Genomic DNA, 21,239 nt, shown 5'->3' with positions numbered 1-21,239 from the left:
ACACAGCCATACGTTTTATATAGTCTTAAGACAAACAACTCTCATGCCGACTAAGCCGATGTCCGGCGGGAAAACCGCGACGATAATTTGCAGGTGGGATAATTAATTAGCTGGTTGGGACGGTGCACAGCTTAACACAACCCTTCAGCGGTTTTATGGGCTAGTTTGGCGTGCTAAAAGGAGTAAAATAATTTCTGGATTCTCCTGACTCTGACTGATGGCCGGTCCCTTAAAGTCCGATGAGTTTTGACTCCACTTGTATGTGACGATAATCAGCTATAGATGTAATGATCCACACCGAGAACCAGGAGGAGATGGAGGAGTGTGAATGAGTGTATCTTATTCTGTTTTAACACCCTGACTACTGTTTATGTGTGTGATTTGTTTAAACTTTGTCTGTTCCTCTGATTGTCTCCAGTTCCCTCTCTCATGAAACCCCTCACTTATTTGATTGCTCTGGTTTCCTCACACTCTCTCACTAACAGCTTCTATACTAAAGCAAATTTAATCACTATAATGAATCTGAGTCCAGGCAGCAATCTTCCCTGCATAAAGGAACAGAGAGGTTATGGAATTTAGTAAATGAATAGCTTGGAGGCAAGTGAGAGTGTGAACTTCAGCACTGATGTATTTATGTTATTTTATGGATATTTGCCTCTAACCTGTTTGTGTTTTTATACTGAGATGCTTTAAGTCAACTACGCATGATCCAGCAAAAACAAATTTTTCAAGCATGAAAATCCATTTCTTTAACCTTTTTTCTGACTTCACTACAAAGAAGAAGAAAGTTTTAGTAAAAAAGTCATGGTAGCTGACCCACACGTCAGCTGCTGTTTATTTATTTATTTATTTATTTTTTGTTCAGTTCTTTTTGTTTTTGTCTGACCACCCAGAGTCCTTGACTGGTAACTCTATTATAAAGTCTCTGTAGTTAGTGTAATGTGATGAAGGAGCTATTCCTCCGAAGGTTATTTACCCTCTCTCCACAGATGCCTCTGACACAGTACTAAGCTGCATGAGACTGGCCCAAGGTCATGCATTCACTTCTAAACTGTTTCCTTTCCAGCCCAAGAGAAGAATGAAGAAAGGACTCTTTTCTTTTAATAAATCAAAGAACTCTATTTTTAATAAAGCTAATCAAACAAACTGTTAGTCAATAATATAATGTTGACTGATCTGTGAAATGACAATATTATGATTAATATGCTTTAATAAGTAAATGACTTTAATCTAGCTGCACTAGACATCCTGATACACGTAATATAAACACATGACACATTGCTTTTATTCATCCAATCGGAACCTTCCATTCTGAAGCGTGGCATAGTCTCTATGGTGTTTGTAAATCTGTCCAACTTTGATTCGACCATAAAGAAAAACATCCAGATTAATAAAACCATAAAACGCCATCTTAGTTCAGTTCACCGCATTCTAAGAGAAGGATCGGACCGGCCACCCCGACTTCCTATTTAAGCCAAGAACCAACAAGCTGGATAAAATCTGTTGCATTTTACCACCAAGCAACGGTTCCTTTCAGAATAAAAGCTGAACTCACTGACCCTCTCGGTCCATCTGACGCTGTCAACCAACTGTCGCCTTTTACCTGGAGACAATCCAAAGACTAGTCTGTCGTACTGCTGATGCTGTTTCACCGGCTCCAGTACCGAAAGGGGGGTTCGAGGACCTGGCATTCTGGATCTGTACGGAGGTCTCATGTGAAGGGTATGTGTGGAGCGACAAATATGGCGTCTCATGTGTTAATCAAACTCAGATCATAGCTAGAAGCAAAACATCACAACATCATTCAGACGTGCTTCTCCGGATACGAGAGTTCTGATGACAACATCACTCACACATACACCATCCATCTCACGACTCATTCACACCAGATCCATTCATCACTTAGAGTTTAGAGTCAGTCTTGTTTGAAATTGTTTAGAAATAAATCTTAAACGTTTTAAAGGTGACTCTCTCTTGTCTTGTCTCTGACTTAATACAAGTGTTACATAATCCCTGCAATAAAAAGTTCCAATCTTCTGGTTAAAATAACCCAACGGTCCGTAAGATTGATTTCATATTTACTATGGAATCTTACGTCTTATGGGTCCTTAATTAGATGTAAATTAACTTCTTTTACATTAGTACTGGTACAGATGTCCACTAAATACATGGTCTTTTTAGACATCCATTATAACAATAAACAAATAAAACAAATGTGAAAAATATTCTGCACCCTTAACTCAAAACCGCTAAGGATGAATTTGTAAATCTGCTGTTATTGTTGCTTCGTCAATTGCAGATGTTGATTTAATTTAGGGGGTCTGGTGCAGAGATGCATACCTCAACATTTTGGGTTTTGTTCAGAAGTGAGGTAGACAATGGGGTGTGACTTAGATGTTTCCTTGCTTCAAATGTTCTGGTTGACTTTACAGCAGGTTCTGAGGTTCTACAGAAGGTTGTTCGTGACGTAGTAACCACAGGTGTGCAGGACCATGGCCCACAATGACTGGAACCTCTGGTTTAGAGACACTATGTCTCTAAAGCTGAAGATCAGCATTGAGTGTAGAGCTGAAACAACTAATCGATTTAATCGATTATAATCGATTATTAAAATAGTTAACAACTTTTTTAGTCATCGATTAGTTGTTTAATAATCATATTTTACCGCATAAAGTCTATTTTTTACCACAATCTGACATCGGTTACAAGCTGTTAAATTTGCCGCCAGTGTGTGGCAGTAATGAGCCACTGATCTACCAGTGGAGCCGTAGAAGAAGAAATGAGCCAATGGGTGCCCTCGGTTTTCATGACGTATCACGTTACTGACGCTCATCTTGCTGTGAGAAAATGGCGGAACAAGAGGAAATACGGAAGAAAAATAGAAGCGACAAAACTGAAGAGAAACCCCGGACAAAAACCTCACGAGTATGGGAGCACATTTGAGACGAAAGCATGTGGGGGCTGATGCAGCAGAGGAAGAGCACCGCGGTCAAGTGAGCCGTCATTTGGAAGAGCCAGCCCGGTAAGTAACAGAAAATAAACAAGCTGGACTTAGTGTTTTAGCTGAGTTCGTTATAGTGAATGTTAAACATGTTTTTTTGCCGCGTCAGTCTGCGGTGTTCTACTTCTGATTGACTAGATGCAATCGTGAATCTCCTCCGTGTTGTGTATCATGCGCTTGCCAAATTTAGCACGTCTGTTTATAAGAATGTTCTCGTTAAGAGAAAAACGGCACAAACCCATAACTATGTTCCTCATTCAAAAAAGGACAACTCCGCGGAGAAAAATATACAGACAAGCTGTGTCCAGGTGAATATAACGCGGCATAGTTGTACACTTTCAATTTTTAAATACAGGAGAAATTCAGAAAAAGTCATTTTTTTACTATTAAAAGGCTGTTTTACTATCTAACGCTGTAAAACGCCTCACAACACATTTTTATCATGTTTCTTAAACAGTATTACACAAAATAAACATTTTTCACATTTCTCTGGCTAATTTAAACACTCCCGACTCAAAGTAAAAACCTCATGAGCTTCTTACTTAGAGCTTTTTAATAGTAAAAATGTTTTACTTTTTTTCTGAATATCTCCTGTTGCGGGCTATTTTGTAGAACGTAACCCTCAAAATAAATGATCACTGTATATTGGTAATTAATTCAAATAATATAATATTGATTTAGTGTTGTAGTGTGTGTGCTGCTTTATTTTATATGTGTACTTATTTCAGTCTATTTGTGTTTCTTATGCAGAAAAAAACAAGCAACGATGGACAACTACATGGGGAAGAAGACACTCACCCCCCAGCAATTCATACCACTTACAAACTCTATTCTAAACATGCTGGTAAAAGACATGAGGCCACTATCCATGGTGGAAGGAGCAGGCTTCCAGCTAATGCTAAAAATTATTCTGGACTGATATTTTGCACTGTTTAGCTCATTTTATACTGCTGACTGTGTTCATGTGCAATAAAATAGATTGCAGTCAACTGCACAATTCTCTTATGTTTTTTTGTTCTTAACTGAAATGCATCCATCACTTGTATAGGTTAAATAGCTAAACAATAACAAACCGATTAATCGATTAATCGAAAAAATAATCGACAGATTAATCGATTATGAAAATAATCGTTAGTTGCAGCCCTAATTGAGTGTGAGTGTACGTGCGTGTGACATTGATTAAAACAGTGCACATGATAGATACAGCCATCTAGAAATGTGAATGAGAGATAAACTGTTTTATTCACATTTTTTTACTTGTTGTAGATTACTTGGATTGTATTTATGTCATTTTGCATGAAAAACTGTTATCAGCATCAATACCGGTATCAGCCGATGTTAGTCATGTTAGTCCGTGCGCACGCATGGGAGGAAAAACTGAAACAAAGTGAAGTGATAAAACTAAGTATGCCAAGTTCAATTTTTTAGCAGATCCAACAAATAGAGCATTGTGAGGGAAATGGTACAACCGCCCACATAGCTGGTTAGGTCAGTATGCACAAACTGTGTTTTCTTGTCTTATTGCAGCAAGTCAGGAGATCGGAGGGCATGACCAGCAAATTTAACACATTAATCCTAATTAATTCATTAGAAGAAATATTGCAATAATAAAAATGCACTCATTTAATCACAGCTTGTGTTTCAGGCAAGACAGAACCTTTGTCAGTGCACGATTTTTTTCCAATATAAATATCCATCCATCCATCCATCCATTCTCTTCCGCTTATCCAAAACCGGGTCGTGGAAGCAGTAGCTTAAGTCAAGAGGCCCAGACTTCTCTCTTCCCAGCTACTTGGGCCAGCTCCTCTGGGGAAATCCCAAGGTGTTCCCTGGCCAGTTGAGAGACATAGTCCCTCCAATGAGTCCTGGGTCTCCCTTTAGGTCTCATCCCGGTTGGACGTGCCTGGAAAACCCTCACCAGAGAGGCCAGGAGACATCCTAATCAGATGCCCGAGCCCCCTCAACTGGCTCCTGTCGATGTGGAGGAGCAGTAGATCTACTCCAAGCCCCTCCTGGATGACCAAGCTTTTCACCCTATCTCTAAGGAAGAGCCCAGATATCCTGTGGAGAAAATTCATTTCAGCCATGATCTCGATTATTCGGTCACTATCCAAAGCCCGAGGTGAGGATAGGAACATGCACTCACCTAAAGGATTATTAGGAACACCACACTAATACGGCGTTTGACCCCCTTTCGCCTTCAGAACTGCCTTAATTCTACATGGTGTTGATTCAACAAGGTGCTGAAAGCATTCTTTAGAATTGTTGGCCCATGTTGATAGGACAGCATCTTGCAGTTGATGGAGATGTGTGGGATGCACATCCAGGGCACGACGCTCCCGTTCCACCACATCCCAAAGATGCTCTATCGGGTTGAGATCTGGTGACTGTGGGGGCCGTTGTAGTACAGTGAACTCATTGTCATGTTCAAGAAACCAGTTTGAAATGATTGGAGCTTCATGACATGGTGCATTATCCTGCTGGAAGTAGCCATCAGAGGATGGTACATGGTGGTCATGAAGGGATGGGTAGCCCGTGGCATTTAAACCATGCCTAGTTGGCACTAAGGGGCCCAAAGTGTGCCAAGAAAACACCCCCCACGCCATGACACCACCACCACCACCAGCCTGCACAGTCAAGACACGATGGATCCATGTTCTGATTCTGTTTACACCAATTCTGACTCTACCATTTGATAGTCTCAACAGAAATCTTGACTCATCAGACCAGGCAACATTTTTCCAATCTTCAACTGTCCAGTTTTGGTGATCTGGTGCAAATTGTAGCCTCTTTTTCCTATTTGTAGTGGAGATGAGCGGTACCTGGTGGGGTCTTCTGCTGTTGTTGTAGCCCATCCGCTTTAGGGTTGTGGCTTCACAAATGCTCTGCTGCATCCCTCAGTTGTACCAAGTGGTTACTTCAGTCAAAGTTGCTCTTCTATCAGCTTGAAATGGTTGTGTGTGAAAATCCCAGTGGACAACGGTGGATCAGGAGTAAAGTGCCCGCCCCATAATTGGAAGGTTGCAGGTTTGAGCCCTGCTCACTTTGTCACTGTTGTTGTGTCCTTGGGCAAGACACTTAACCCCCCTGGCCTGTTGATGGTGGTCGGAGGGACTGGTGGCGCTGGTGCTCGGTAGCCTTGTCTCTGTCAGTGCGTTCCAGATCAGCTGTAGCTACATTGTAGCTCATCGCCACCAGGGTGTGAATGGGTGAATGACTGATTGTGTTGTAAAGCACCTTGGGAGCCTCAAGGACTCTAGAAGGCGCTATATATATATATATATATATATATATATATATATATATATATATATATATATATATATATATATATATATATATATATATATATATATATATACATATATATATTCATTTAGCAGATGCTTTTATCCAAAGCGACTTACACTTTATAACCTATATAACCTTTTTTCTTCTCTAGCCTTGAGAGAGTACAGACGCTTTTTCTCAGCTCCCTTATCTGTTTCCCCAAGGCTCTTGTCCTGTCAGCCTACAGAGCATTTCTCTGCATTTCTCCTGAAACCACTACTCTTTTTTTGGAAATATGGACCTAATTAACTGGTCATTCAATGCGATTGATAAAATTTTTTCTACAATGAGAACGGAGAAGGGGGGCTCCCACCTGTTCCGAAGGGACATTCGCAGCGGGATATACACCTGATTCTTGGGAGGTCTGGCGAATCGTGTGCCTCTCTCAGTTGTCCATCGAGGACGTGGAAGATTTGTGGACGTTCGGCCTGATGATCACTGGATTTTTTCTGATTGGAGTGGGAGGATATCTGGTTTTCTGGAAATTTGGGAAGACGGGAGCGATTGGAGTGCGACCCGCACCCATGGAATGTGCCGCTCATGCGGTGACCTCACAGACTGGGACGTTACTCGAGGTGAACCGTAAGCTGGATAATGTCCTCGCGGCGTTGCCTGTATTAGTACGCAAGATGGATATCATCTCGGAAAGGGTCGCCGGATGATGAGGGGATGTTTAGTAACGTAAAATTGGCTTCATGGTGGACATGAATGACCACTTATAGACTCCAAGGCAGAGAGGAAAATTATCTCTGCCTGCCCCAAACAAAGCCATGTTTATCCCTTGTCTGACGCCAAGGCAGCCTCTCAAGGCTGCTCAACACTCCCCCACGAAAGGAGAAATGCTGACAGATGCTGTGTCCCGACCTTCCCCCCCGGCCTTCAGATTGTGACTTCTGCTGAGGTCAGTGACCTGCGGGAAACTCAATGTGCTCTCTGTTCCTTATCTCTCTCTCCCACCTGTTGGTCTGCAGCTGGTTGATGCGCCATACCGGCAGCTCCCATTGGAGGCTTCAGGATCCCGCCCATCCCCGCCTCCCCATCGGACTCTGATGTTTGTATTTGTGCTGTTTGTGCTTCTATGTCAAGGAGTTTGTTTTTTGTATAATAGTAACTCCCCGCTGGGTCTAACTCTGATATGCCTTTTTTTACCTTACCCCCAATTATCCTCATGTAACACCCTTTTCATCTATCTATTAAGGTAGCGCGACTCATGTTGCGAATGACCGCAGTCACCAATTCTTGTCATGTGTCTTACCCATGTATGTCTGATCTCTGAATTGTGTGCACTGAAACTCAATTTCGTTTCTCTGTATGTCCTGCACATGTGGTAGAAATGACAATAAAGATGACTTTGACTTTTAGGGCATGTTGTGATCTGTGGGGGAAACCGGAGTACCCGGAGGAAACCCACGCATGCATGGGGAGAAGAAGAAGAAGAAGAAGAAGAAGAAGAAGAAGAAGAAGAAGAAGAAGAAGAAGAAGAAGGAGAAGGAGAAGGAGAAGGAGAAGAAGAAGAATAAGAAGAAGAAGAAGAAGAAATCATTTCTATAGCGCCTAGAAGGAAGAGCCAACAAGAGAACTGACATGAGAATCCAGGGTGAGAGCTGGGTCAAAGGTCACGCCAAGATTCCTGACAGAAGGTTTGGTGTGAGAAGCAAGCTGACCAAGAGAGTCTCTGACTTCGGGAACCAGCTTGTCTGGGGCACAGATGAGGATCTCAGTCTTATCTTCATTCAGCTGAAGAAAGCTCCCACCATCCAGGTTTTGATAGAGTCTAAGCAGGTGTGTAACAGCTGCAGCTTAGACATCTGATGGGGCTTAAAGGAGATGTACAGTTGGATGTCATCTGCATAAAGATGGTAGGAGATTCCTTTGAAGGAGCTCAGGATGTGCTGAAGAGTAAGCAGACAGAGGAGGAAGAGCAGAGGCCCCAGCACAGAACCTTGTGGGACACCATGGGTAAGAGAGGTGGTGGAGGACCTAAACTTGGAGATGGCCACAGAAAAGGAGCGCTCAGAGAGATAAGAGGAGAACCACTCCAGAGCAGATCCTGATAGGCCTACCCAGTCTCTCAGCCTCTCCAGTAGCAGTTGATGGTCAACAGTGTCAAAGGCTACAGTCAGGTCCAGCAGGGCCAGAACAGAAAAGTCCCCTGCATCACTGTGAGTCAGAAGGTCATTAGAGACCCTAAGAAGAACTGTTTCAGTAGAATCTCTACGAAAACCTGACTGGACGCTATCATAGATGTTATGTTCATCAAGAGCAGCTGTGAGTTGTTTAGCCACAACCTTTTCCAAGATCTTGGAGATGAATGGAAGTTTAAAGATGGGTCTGAAGCTGCTATGGAGAGAGGGGTCGAGACTCGGGTTTTTTAAGAAGCGGGTGGATTACAGCGTTCTTAAAGTAAGCAGGGACCTGACCAGAAACCAGAGAAGCATTAATTATAGAGAGCACGCTGGGACTGATGGACTGAAAAGCACTTTTAAACAAAGATGAGGGTAAGATGTGGAGGGGGCATGCAGAGGTCTTCATAGAGTTAACTAGTTTGGTTAACTCAGGCAAAGAAACAGGAGCAAAGCTATCTAGGATGATGGGCCTGGTTGGAGTCGGGAGAGGCAGCGACAAGGCTGAAGGAGAGATGCTAGATCTAACCTTATTGACTTTGTCCACAAAGAAAGACAGAAAGTTCTCACAGTCTGCAACAGAGTGGATGGAGGCTGTAGGAGAGGCAGGAGAGACGATGCTGCTGATGGTGTTAAACAGCACCTTGGGGTTCCCTTTGCTCTGGGACACGAGGTTGGAGAAATAGGAAACCCTAGCGTCTCTGACTGCAGAGTTAAAGGATGTCAGAAGATCCTTTAGGTACAGCAGATGGACGTGGAGATGGGTTTTCTTCCACAAACGCTCAATATTTCTGCATTGGTGCTTCAGAGTGCGAAGGCTGTCATTAAACCAGGGAGTAGGGTTCACTGCAGGAACTGATCTGGTTCTGACAGGACAGATGTTGTCCAGAATGGAGAGGCAGTGCTCGTTAAACTGAGAAGTTAAGGAATATGGGTCATTATCAGAAGAACAGGGTGGATCAAAAGCAGCAGAAAAATTGCTAGCTGTGCTCTCATTAAGAAAACGAGAACTAACCATATGGCGAGCAGGAGGTGGGGACGCAGAAACTGACAAGTTAAAGAAAATGCAATGGTGATCTGAAATATAAACATCCTCAGGACAAACACTGTCAGCATTTAGACTCAGGGTAAAAACAAGGTCCAGAGTGTGCCCCCTGGTGTGTGTGGGGCCAGAAACATGCCGGGTAAAGCTGAAGGAGTCCATAAGGCTGGAGAAATTCATGGCAAAGTGATCGGAGGGATCATCAATGTGGATGTTAAAGTCACCAACAATCACAAATCTGGACAGCTTCACAGTGGAGGATAGAAAGTCACTAAACTCCTGAAGGAAAGAACCATTTGGAGCAGGTGGATGATATACCACAGCACAGTTGAACGGGTCCTTTTGCCTGACTTTAATCAGCTGCAGTTCAAAGGAAGCAAAGTGACCTGAGGTTGTAGAGCTACATGGACGATGGTCTCTAAAAACAACAGCTATGCCTCCACCATGACCAGAACCCCGGGGCTGGCTAAGAAATGAATAACCACTCAGGCAGAGTTCAATCAGACCAGAATAATAAGATGTTTGCTGCCAAACTTCAGTCAGAAACAGAAAATCCAGGTTTTTAGAGAGAATTAGATCATTGAGCAGGAAGGACTTCTTGCTAACAGAGCGGATATTTAATGGAGCCATGCTGAGTGAGGTGGAGGAATCAGAAACTACAGAAACAGCTGGAGTTAGTGGACATAAATTAGAAGGTTAGATCCATGGTGTTTATAAAAACCACTTATGGAGGGAACAGGAGGAGAAACCACCGAGGAATGAGGATAAACCGAGCTTAAAAAACTTGGACGGATGAACCGCCCTGCAACGCGGCCTGGCGGGAATGCGGAAGTGGCGCTCAGGTGCCCAAACAAAGGAAGAGAAGCTAGAAGATCACGCCAATGTTTACTAGATAAACCACGCTTTAAGAGAAGTCTTATTCTCACCTGGATTCAAGGGATGCACCGATGGATCGGCATTTGATCCCAATCGGCCGATAGTGCCCCTATCGGTTTTGATAGGAGTTTTCAAAATAGATCAAAGCAGACCAATCAGGTAGGGTTGTCACGGTAACCGGTGTAGCGGTAAACCCGGTAAAAAAGTTGACAATAACAATAACCGTCTTGTTTTTAAAAAAAATTATCTCGGTGGGTTTACCGTGGCTGCGGTGTAGGCGCGGTGACCCTTACCAGCCACCGTATCATCTGCTGAAGTTGCCGGCGGCACATGCACACTTTGTTGTTTACAACCAACACATTCTTGAAGCTAAAGCTGAAATAATGGCCAAAGGAAGAGACGGCAGCGCTCAGGACATTTTTTATCCCTCAAAGAAGACAAAGTGGGAAGTACGGGCATCTTTTTGATATTTGAAGAATGCCGTGGGAGTTGATAGAAGACGGCTATCCTGTTTGCAGCACGTGCAGAAAAAGTGTCTGTGAAAGGCAGCAACGCTTCAAATCTCATGACACATCTGCGTGACCATCACCCACAACCATCACCAACAACAGTCAACGCAAGGCAAGCTAACGTTAGCGTCTTAGCTAAAATGCGTGATCCGAGGATTTGGGTTGAGGGAGAATGCAACGAGTCGCTATATAAAGCAGCCGCAGCGCCGCTACCTGCATATAAACCATGTCGCAGACACCGCCATGTTGAAATGATGCTATGCATTACGGGGCTCCCAGGGGCAGATAAGAGTTGGTCTCTCTCCGGGAATAATTATGAATTTAACAATGATTACTGCCTGATGACATTTTCCCACATCTGCAAAGCTCACTGGAACACAAACCGAGGACAATATTTTCCTGATATAGGGTTTATTACTCATGTAAGAGTAAAAAAGTATCTGATTAGAAGGCTACTTGAGTACTGAGTATCATCTGATCTAATATTTTTAAAATGATGACATCAAACAGACAAAAAATAAGAAGTTATGGGCAAATATTGGTATTTTAAAGACTAAAGGGGAAAAATGTAAACAAATAAACAACATCATTACAAAATAACACATTTTAGGCTAAATTTAGACACAAACTGAGGACAATATTTCCTGATATACAGGGTTTATTTAATTGCGTGAAAATGTAGCAAGTTTAAAAAAAATACCGCGATAATACCGAAAACCGTGGTAATTTTGGTCACAATAACTGTGAGGTTAACTTTTCACACCGTGACAACCCTAATACAGACCATTTTAGATTAGGTTACATTTCCTTTATTCCCAGATTATGTAGTTTGTAGCACTCAATCTAATGTTGTAGAAAATTTCTGGCCAATCCACGTGATCGATATCGGTGATCAGCATTCTTTGATATCGGTATCGGTGATTGGCAGCAAAAAACCTGATCGGTGCATCCCTACTGGATTCCTGCCCGTTTACCTCTTTTTCTCCGACGTTTTCCCGGGACCGGACAAACATCGCTGGATGCGCGCAGCTCGGGACCATCGTTTGGCTCCGGGCCGGTACACCACTCAGGTAAACAAACAGGATGGTACGTCCTCGGTGCATCTTGGGCGATCGTGAACGAACGGAAGGACAGAAGAGTCTGGCGATCATAGGAGATGGTAGCGGGGACACTACTGAAGAGGATCGCAGACAGGAGCAAGGTGGACAAGAGGTGGTTAGTGGAGAAAAGTTTGAAAAAGTGGCCGGTGACCGCGGCTAAGCCAAGCACAGGCACCATCTTGTTGCCGAGCAGAAGCGGAAGGACACGCAACTCTAAGCAGAAAGGCTGCAGCCAAGCTGAGTTTCAAACCTGAAACCTTCATGCTGCGAGGCAACAGTGCTAACCACTGCGCCACCATGCAGCCCATTTATATACACATATATATATACATATATGTATATATATATATACATATACATATATATATATATATATATATATATATATATATATATATATATATCAACACATTCTCACACCCAAAGCATCAAAATATGATGCGTGTGACCAAGTCTCAATATATGACGATTCGGGATGCCCCAGCGCGTCAGGACACGACGATCAGGGACACACTGATGACACAGCATCCCTGAGTGTCGGTATCAGACGCCAGTGGTGAGACGGACATTAGAACGACTTGTGAACTACTTAACCTTCCCCTCACCCCAGTCCCAACCTTAAGGTTACAGTTACTGACCTTAAGGTTAGGATTGGGGTGAGGGCAAGGTTAAATAGTTGAATAATGTCCGTGTGACGGCGGGCATCAAATACTGATGCCAGCCGAGCCACGTGTCCCTGCGTGTCCCTGATTGTTGTCTGGTGACCAGGCCTAGTGCACTGCTTCTTGTTTGGAGGCCAGACATATGGGGTGTTTGTGTCTGCAAATTAAAAAGTTATTTTCTGTTCATTTTGATGAAAATACTGGCCTTTGGGTATGCTGTGTATATAGACTGGGTATATATTGACTGTAAGTGAAAATAATTAGTAACATAAAGGAAACACAAGCAGCATTTTTGATTTGTAGGTCTAGCTATTGAACACATGTATCTGAAATCATCAAGGGAAAAAAAAAGTTGGAGCTGCGCTGCTAGTTACGTGTGCATGTGTCAATTATGCTGCTTCGCTAACAACGTGTGCGTCTGTCTACAGAAGCAGGTGTCTTTGGGGCTGACCTGCACCTTTCAGTGGAGGCTTGTTGCTGGGCTTAGTCATAAAGAAGTCCCAATTGTAAAATGGCGCCTGTGATTCCTTTATGTAATTAATCATTTTCACTTGCAGTCAGTCTGATTTTTTTAGATCACCAATCATAAATGGTATCACTACTGTGTGATTTTAAGGACGTTTTTACTCACAATGCTATGTTTTATGCTAAGCTAAAGCAAAAGAAGTACAGCGGGGTCAGAGACTGGGCTGGTTCAAAACAGTTTGTTGTTGTTTTTTTTTTTTTTTGGTTCACTTATCTAACTCTGGGAAATATGTCAACAGAGAAAATTTCAAATTTGGGTGGGAAATCCCTTTAAGAGCTTTTTTTTTAGAAATTAAAACAGTCTATTGTCTATTGTTTTCTGGAATGTTTAAAATGCGATTAATCAAGATTACTTAATTATAAAACCTTTAATTAATTAGATTATTTATTTTCATCGAGTTCCACCCGTAGGTTTTCTTATAAAGCGACAGAGCCTTGAAACAGCTCACTTTGGGAATGTACTAAAACCGTAACTTTAGCTGATGAAATCACTTGATGTGAGAGGGATTTAGAACTTAATGAACTTGTTTTCTGTAAACCATAGAATATGTTATAACTAATTTCAAAATAGGTTGAATATGTCCCCTTGAAGACATGCGTGTAGTCGGATTAACTGGTTGAATTCATGTGTAAATAAAACTGAGTATCAATCCGCATAACAACGGAACTGAATCCCATGATATCTAATATTTGGCCCAATGGAAGCATAAATAAAGAGAACTGGGCTGAGGACTGAGCCCTGAAGAACTCCATGACTAAATCAGGTGCAAGAAGAAGAGGCATCATTAACAGGAACGAACTGGAAACTTTTAGATCAGTGAGACTTGAAGCAGCTTAGTGCTGCCCCCCTATTCCCACTATCATGACTCAGACACAGACCTGACAGACTCCGGCCTACATCCACTACAGAACAGCAGTTCTAAAATAATCTGGGAAGCTCTCGTAACTAATGTAAGGGTCGATCTTTGGAGGGCACAGGTTGTGTCTGTGATGACATCTGTTCATATACACGTGAACATTTCTTAGTGCAAGTATGCAGACACACATTCATTCACTGGTATGTTCGGTGGTGATGGATAATGAGCATGTCTAACATTGAGTGTGTGTGTGTGTGTGGGGGGGGGTGAGAGAGAGAGAGAGAGAGAGAGAGAGAGAGAGAGAGAGAGAGAGAGAGAGATTGAGCCCAGTAGCTCATCAGTGTCAGGCCTGAAAAGGTTGTGGGATGAATGAGAGCAGAGAATCAAAGAGAGATTACACGTCTGACCATGTATCATTCTCGATATATTGAACGCAGCCTTTGTGAAGATGGGGGCTGCTTATAAAAAGTGGCATTGTGCGGCGACTGAAAGAGCATGTGGGCTCAACTCCATGACTAATCTGTCCCCTCGCATTATTTTATTCAATCTTCCTCCGACTTTATGTCTTCGACATTTTGCTACACTCAGTAACTTTGAGTTGAATGGACAATTTTAAAGATTTTTAAAAGGCATTTGCTCAGGCCCATATGCTGAGAGAACAAAAAGAGACTATCTCTTTGTTTCAGTGCATAATTTATGACTAAAAACTGTCCTCAGACTAATTCTTTCAGGCAGGGTAAAATCTTGAGCACATTCTTTTTAAACTCAATATTGAAGAGTGTTGAATTTCTAAAGGGAAACGTTTGATAAAACATGAAAGGATTTTCTTGCTCATCTTAACCGCTATAACCCACTTCACCCCACGAACTCACTTAGGCAAAAGGAAAACTAACAATTTCTTGGTGTGTTCACTCAGACATGTGAACACATTCACAAGAAAATTACAATACATTATGATAAAGTATGAGTAATTGTGAGAAAGTCAAGGAGAAATTGAGACGTGGCTTTATTTGAACTAGAACAGAAAGTCAAAACATGCCATGTGAACACCACGACAAAACACACACCTGTTACAGTAAAGATGCACACAGCGAGAGGAAAATGTTACATTTGTGTTCAAAACAAAAGTCGATATGTGTTCCTCTAAGGATGGGGGATTCTGCCATCTGCAAGTAGGAAGAATCACACTCTGGACAGCAGAGATTTCACCAAAGACACACTTTGGATGTAGAGTGACAGCATGATTTGTGGTGTTACTGAGAATGAGAGAGATCTTGTTCAAGGCCCCAAGGTTGATATTAATTAGAGCATACTAAAGAAAGAGCCCACCTGGCAAGGGATGAAGACTCAGATGGTTTGAGGATATAGGTGTTAGTGGAAGTGACTTTTTTCACTCTGACATTTCCAAATAGGCACAATTTGTGTCTGGCAGGAAAATGAATGGGCTTCTCTCCGTGCAGTTTGATTGGACAACTTCTTGTTTCACTTTCATGGACTCGAGCTAAATGTTGGAGCAGCACTGCAAACCTGTCCGACCTTTTAAGGAAAGTAAACTTATTATGACCAACTCCACGTGAATGTAACGTCCAGCAATGGTCAGTTTTCACCTACAGACTGACCTACATGCCACCGGTCATCTGCAGACATAAATTCCATTCTCTAAAGTGGATTTTACATCCTAGCTTCCAACAAACCCAGAAGAATACTGCAGCCTTGTTGACATTCCAGGAGGAATAAGATGTCAGGCTGTGTTCCCAAACAAAGCCTTCTTTTGAAAACACCGCAGGATTGCTCACTCTCTGAATAAAGTGACTATTTTCAGCTCATGAGTTAATCAATAGTGAAATGAAATGAACAATAAGTGTGGATGAATAATAATAATGTCTTGATTAATCTGCGCTTAAATTAATAAGGTTGATTAATCTGTGCTTGAATTACTGAGGTTTGAAATGAATGTTATTATTACGTTGAAATATTTATATATATAATGATCAGTAATGTTTGATATGACAAGTGAATCAATATCTGTACTCAGACACAAGGTTCATTAGAGATAAATTAAACTTAAGTTAAACGTCATGACACATAGATATTCTCTTAGCCACAAATCAGAGCATCCTGTATATGAAAGAAGGCGTTATGCTCTGAGGTTTGCTTGTTAACACCCCTTAACATGGCACGTCCCAGTTGGCCAAGAAATCATAATATGAGAATATTAAAACAGAGCTCACTTGACGGTGAGTCAGTTCTAGAAAACACTATAGACAGGCCATCCGGAGCGAACCCTCTTTAACCCAGAGCATTTTTGACAAGCTGTCAAAAACCCTGCTACATGCTAAAGCTGACACAGCAAACGGTTCCTGCAGAACAAAGCTGATACAGTTCCGACTCCCTAAGAGTCCTTCTAGATGCAAATGATTTCATCTATCTGTTGTGACTCGGAAACATCTCTGGACTGGAGAGTCAGTGCTGCGGTTAATCTACCAAACCTCGGTGCCCAGCGGTCATCCGACTTCCCTGACCTCCGGATCCGCGAAGTGGGTCTCCAAAGAAAGGGTGAGCTAGACACACAGATTGCATCTGATGTGGTTTTGATAAGAACCAACTTCCTAGTTTAATGCAAACCAAATTCCTTTTCACACCCAGAACTCAGTTCTTCTAGATACAAGGTTCTGATAAACACACACCATTCATCACCATACATCACATTCCATCCATTTAGATTCATCCAGCACTGCCATCTTAGATAACTTGTCTTGTTTTTAATTTGTTTAGAAAATAATTTTCTTATCTTTTATAAACCTGACTCTGTCTGAATTGAGATGAAGTGTGTTTGATCCCTGGAAAAGCAAAGCATCCTAGAATCTTCTGATCAAAGACCAAGCAGGTTGATATTCTGTATTTATATAGAGTATCACAGCTTATTGGTCATAAGTAAAGGTAACATAGTAAGCTTAAAAGCAACAATATTTACCCCTCTACATGAAAAAAAGCTCAAGCAGAACGTTAGTGCCAAGTAAAACAATAATCTTGCTATTGAACATGCATTCTGGGACAATAAGGGCCAAAACCTGCACCTGCTCCTCGGCTCCAGTGGGCCTTCCAGGGAAGGTCAGAAGGACTTCCACATACCCAAGATAAGGCACTGCCTGTCCCCCAGCCCCCTCGACTTCAAGGATATCACATATTGGCTGAATGGGTATGTTTGCCAGGTGCCTAGAGTGGAAAGACTCTGAGATTGTTGTTACTCAGTGTCTGAAATGGCCTTGCATACTGCATCTCCGACAGATATAGTAGAAGTGCAGCAAGGCCCCACAAGTCCAGGGGGCAATGTGCAATTGGGATTACTATAATTTTCGGAGGGGTATTCATTTTGAATCATTACAATGGACTTGTCCGGTCCTTGTCTACAGCTCTGGGCGTCCCTTGGCTGAAGCCTCTGCAAGTTTAAAGATGCTTCGAGGGTTGCCTGATGGGCCCAGAATCGGTCCCGTTTCTCTTTGAGCTCTACCTTCTTTTTTACGGACAAAGTCTGGATTGGATTTGAACGTACACTTAGCTGCAACGTGTCCGCCCCCACCACATTTAAAACAGAACCATGGCTTAGGTGGGGTTGGAGTCTGGGCCATTGGGTCTCTGTTAGAAGCATAGGCTTTCACTTCGGATGTGTGCTTCACCTTGGGAAGAACTGGGTTGCACTCGTTCATATGTCTGCTCCCCTTTCCCTTGCTGAATGAATTTTGCAACCTGTTTCCAAAGTTCAGCTGCTTCCCTTTCAAGCTTTGTACTTGTTTCCTGCTTCTTCATCATTGTGGGAGCATGTTCGTGTTCAAATACTGGCATGCCCAAAACTGAATGCACATGTACTGCAGCCTTTGTACTTCCAAGTTGTTTTTTCATACGATCGCTTTTGGCTGCCCTGCTGTCCTCCACTGTCCTCAGGAGTAAAAGAAATTGAATGATGTGGGGCTGTCTATTTGGTGCTCAAGCTGAAGGCCGATTATTAGACTCTGATCCCAGCACCCTCTACAAAATTGCCAGAGTAAGTACTTGTCAGATTCAGATACTGAAACTCCCCCTCTAGTTATAGCTTTGGTGAGGAGGGTTTGGAGGCGGTTCAAGTAGACAGAGGGCTTTTCACCTGAAGTTTGGTTGGAGCCGAGGAAGGTACCAAATTGCTCCTCACCATCTTCGACCACCCCAAATGCAAACTCCAGGTGCTTGAGGTAAGCTTGGGGAGGTGCATTCATGCCGAGGGGCTTAACAATGTCAGCAGCTGGGCTGAGGAGGCTCTCCAATATTCTTCTTACTTTTTGTGAGTCTGAAAGGGATGTGTCACTGAGAAGTAGATCCACTTGAGTTTACCAGGCATCATAATCAACCTCACCATCAGGCTTTGGCAACCTTCCCGAGAAAGTGCAGATTCTGCTTTGGCTATAGCTAGAAGGTGTGGAATCACTGCGAATGACGTTCTCCACTTTAACCTTTTGAACATGTGGTGGGTTGAATGTACCTTGCTCAATGGTAGGAGTATCCATGGCGGAAGTGGATGGGATACTGCGGGTCTCTGGATCTGAAGGACTTGGCTCAGCTTGGCTGGTCTCCACTGCCCGCTCTGTTGTCACTGGTGGGGGTGCGGATTTGCTGATCAGAAAATTGGGGATGAGTATCAGGAATCTGAGGGGAGCCAAAGTCTGAATGAACATTTTTCAGTTCGCTCTGTAGCATATCCAAAAAACTTGCTTTACTACTTCCAGCAAGCAATTTTAGTTCAGCGAGATATTTCTGAGACATTTCTCTTCCAAGCTCTTCCTGGCACATTTCATGAATTGTTTTAACACACCAGCTCACACTCGGGTTGTCAGGGCTTGGCCTGTCACCTAGCTGAACTGGATCAAGTCTGGGGATAGTTCGGGGTGAGGAGTGCTCAATAAGGGCAGGGCCTAGAGGCCGGTCGAGGTCATCAGGGAGTCTTACTAACTTCTTTATGGTTCCATTTTCTTTAAAACAATCAGTGATCTGATCATCAGTGTGGGTCTCATCTATGCCTGTGACATACAGGCAGCTAGGCCGGTGTAGATCATATTGGTTACAAAGATCCATTTTGGGAAGAAAGTATGACTAGTTAAGAAATGATTGATTTGGATTACTTAATTTGGAATCGGAAAATAGCAAAGGATTTAGGGTTGAATGTCTTAACTTGGGGCAGAGTCCGTAACAATGTTAACCCAACCTCTCCTGGCTGGCTCGCCACTTATGTAACCCCGTCTATCTAAATGACTGTACTGTTCGTAAAAGGTCAAGAATCTAAGGATGGGGTTATCTTGATCTAGATTCACAGAAAAGGTTGGCTAACCCTAAATCCAATTAGACTTATATGTCCCACCCCAATAAAGCACCAGACAACAAGAAGAGATTTGAATAGAAATTGTGTGATTATTGAGAAATCAAGCAATGTTAAACACCAGTACCCATAACAACCTTGCAATATAACAGGAAAAAAAAGAACAACATGTGATCAAAACCCAGGGCACCTCTGAGATCTCAGGGAAAATCAAAACAAAGCTCAGTCCAAAGCAAAAGATTTAAATTACCCTCGAGTGCACAAAGAATGAAAATTTGTCCTGCCGCCCCTTTAATACTCAATGTTCGCAAGAACGTCCAAGGAAGCTGTTGCAGCACTGTTAGATAGGAGGTGGTCCACGGAAGCTGGCACCACGGTGGCCAAGGTGAGGTGAGGTGAGGTGAGGTGAGGTGAGGTGAGGTGAGGTGAGGTGAGGTGAGGAACAACTCCGGAACAACTCCGGCAATCAATATTCAGAAGAAAACTAGGAGGGGAAAAAAACAGTCTATACAAAATGTGCAGAAAGTCTATTGAATTTTTTCTCATCAATGTCATTGTTTCATTCATGTTATTGCTCCATAGTCCATTTTTTTCCACATTGAACTCAATGTGACCCTCAACTGAACTCAAATATATTGTTTGATGTAACAAAAAAAAAAAAAAAGAAACAGCAAAATACAAAAACATTAACCCAAATTTGGCATAAAGGTTCCCAAACTACTAGTTCATACATTCAGATGCACAAGGAAAAGTGAAATAGGCTTTTGGTACCATAAATTTTACAATAGCAGCATCAAATCAGGCTAATAACCCACACTCACGTTATACTTTGGAATTGCAGACACAGTCTATACTAAGCCAGAAATGCATTTCTAAATGTTATCCCGACTGGTTTATAGCAAAAAAAAAAGGTTTAGATGTCATTTTATATACCTGTTCCACCGTTCGTTCTTAATAACGTCACATGCTAACTGAACAAAATGGTGGCTACACTCACCGAGACTGTCATGGTCTGCGTCAGCCCCCTTCCTTTATGTGCCTCCTGGTGTCCTCCATCCCACTCTAGATTTCCTCTTGTGTCCCTTTGTTCCCCAGCTCCTCTTGTGCTCCACTCCAGGTTCTCCCCTTGTGCTCTCTTAGCGCCCTCATGTGTCCTTGTCTGCATCCCTGTTATGTGTCTTATGTTGTAGCCCTTTGGCGCCCTCTTGTGTCCTTTTTCTGTGTCAGTTTAGTGTCTGATGTTATCTTTTTCACTATTTCCTCCCAGGTCAGTGTGTGTATGTACCATGTCCTCCTCCAGCTAGTTTGTGTGAGTCCTTCCCTCTGTCTTTAGGAAATTGTTGTTTAGTTTTGTGTTAAGGTATTTGCCATCCTCTGCTTCTGTTTTCCCCATTGAGTTGATTAGTGTCACCTGCCTTCCCTCCAGCAGCTCACCCCACACACCTGCTTCCTGTTTCCCTGATTGCTCCTCCCAGTGTATTAAAGCCCTGTCTGTCTCTGTGTTCTGGTCGGTCCATTCTGTCGGGATTTGATGTGGTAGGATGTTTAGGACCCAAAATGCAGAGAACCAGATGAACCAGGCAGGAGGAAGATGATGAAAAATAAATCCTTTATTTAGGAGTAGTCCACAGGCAGGGAGCCAAAACCCAAAAATCTAATAATCTTGACTGAGCAATAAAAACCACTAGAGGACTAGAGACACTGGAACACTGGCTGCTAGGAACAGGAACAAGACTGACAAGAACAACAAGCAATCATTAATGGACCGACCAGAACACAGAGACAGACAGGGCTTTAATACACTGGGAGGAGCAATCAGGGAAACAGGAAGCAGGTGTGTGGGGTGAGCTGCTGGAGGGAAGGCAGGTGA

The 21,239-nt window shown here is 42.7% G+C and overlaps 1 protein-coding gene and 1 long non-coding RNA gene across 3 annotated transcripts in view; one reads left to right on the top strand and one right to left on the bottom strand.

Annotated features, from left to right (window-relative positions):
- Positions 1-21,239, bottom strand: part of LOC139071712 (ice nucleation protein-like) — a 162,393-nt gene that overhangs the window by 109,717 nt on the left and 31,437 nt on the right. Inside the window, exon 2 of one of the 2 annotated variants that reach the window (XM_070554610.1) lies at positions 18,539-18,702. The exons of the other annotated variant lie outside the window; for it this stretch is intronic. Coding sequence (XP_070410711.1) covers positions 18,539-18,702 — 164 coding nt within the window. The remainder of the gene's footprint in view (positions 1-18,538; positions 18,703-21,239) is intronic. 2 annotated transcript variants of the gene reach the window in all.
- LOC139071713 (uncharacterized) lies at positions 990-3,998 on the top strand. Its single transcript, XR_011521538.1, has 2 exons — positions 990-3,022; positions 3,752-3,998. It is a non-coding gene; the product is annotated as an uncharacterized lncRNA (long non-coding RNA).

This window comes from Nothobranchius furzeri, chromosome 9 (genome assembly GCF_043380555.1).
Source record: "Nothobranchius furzeri strain GRZ-AD chromosome 9, NfurGRZ-RIMD1, whole genome shotgun sequence".
Classification (NCBI taxonomy): Eukaryota; Metazoa; Chordata; class Actinopteri; order Cyprinodontiformes; family Nothobranchiidae; genus Nothobranchius; species Nothobranchius furzeri.
The sequence above is the reverse complement of the archived record's forward strand: the minus strand, read 5'-3'. Positions and strand labels throughout refer to the sequence as shown.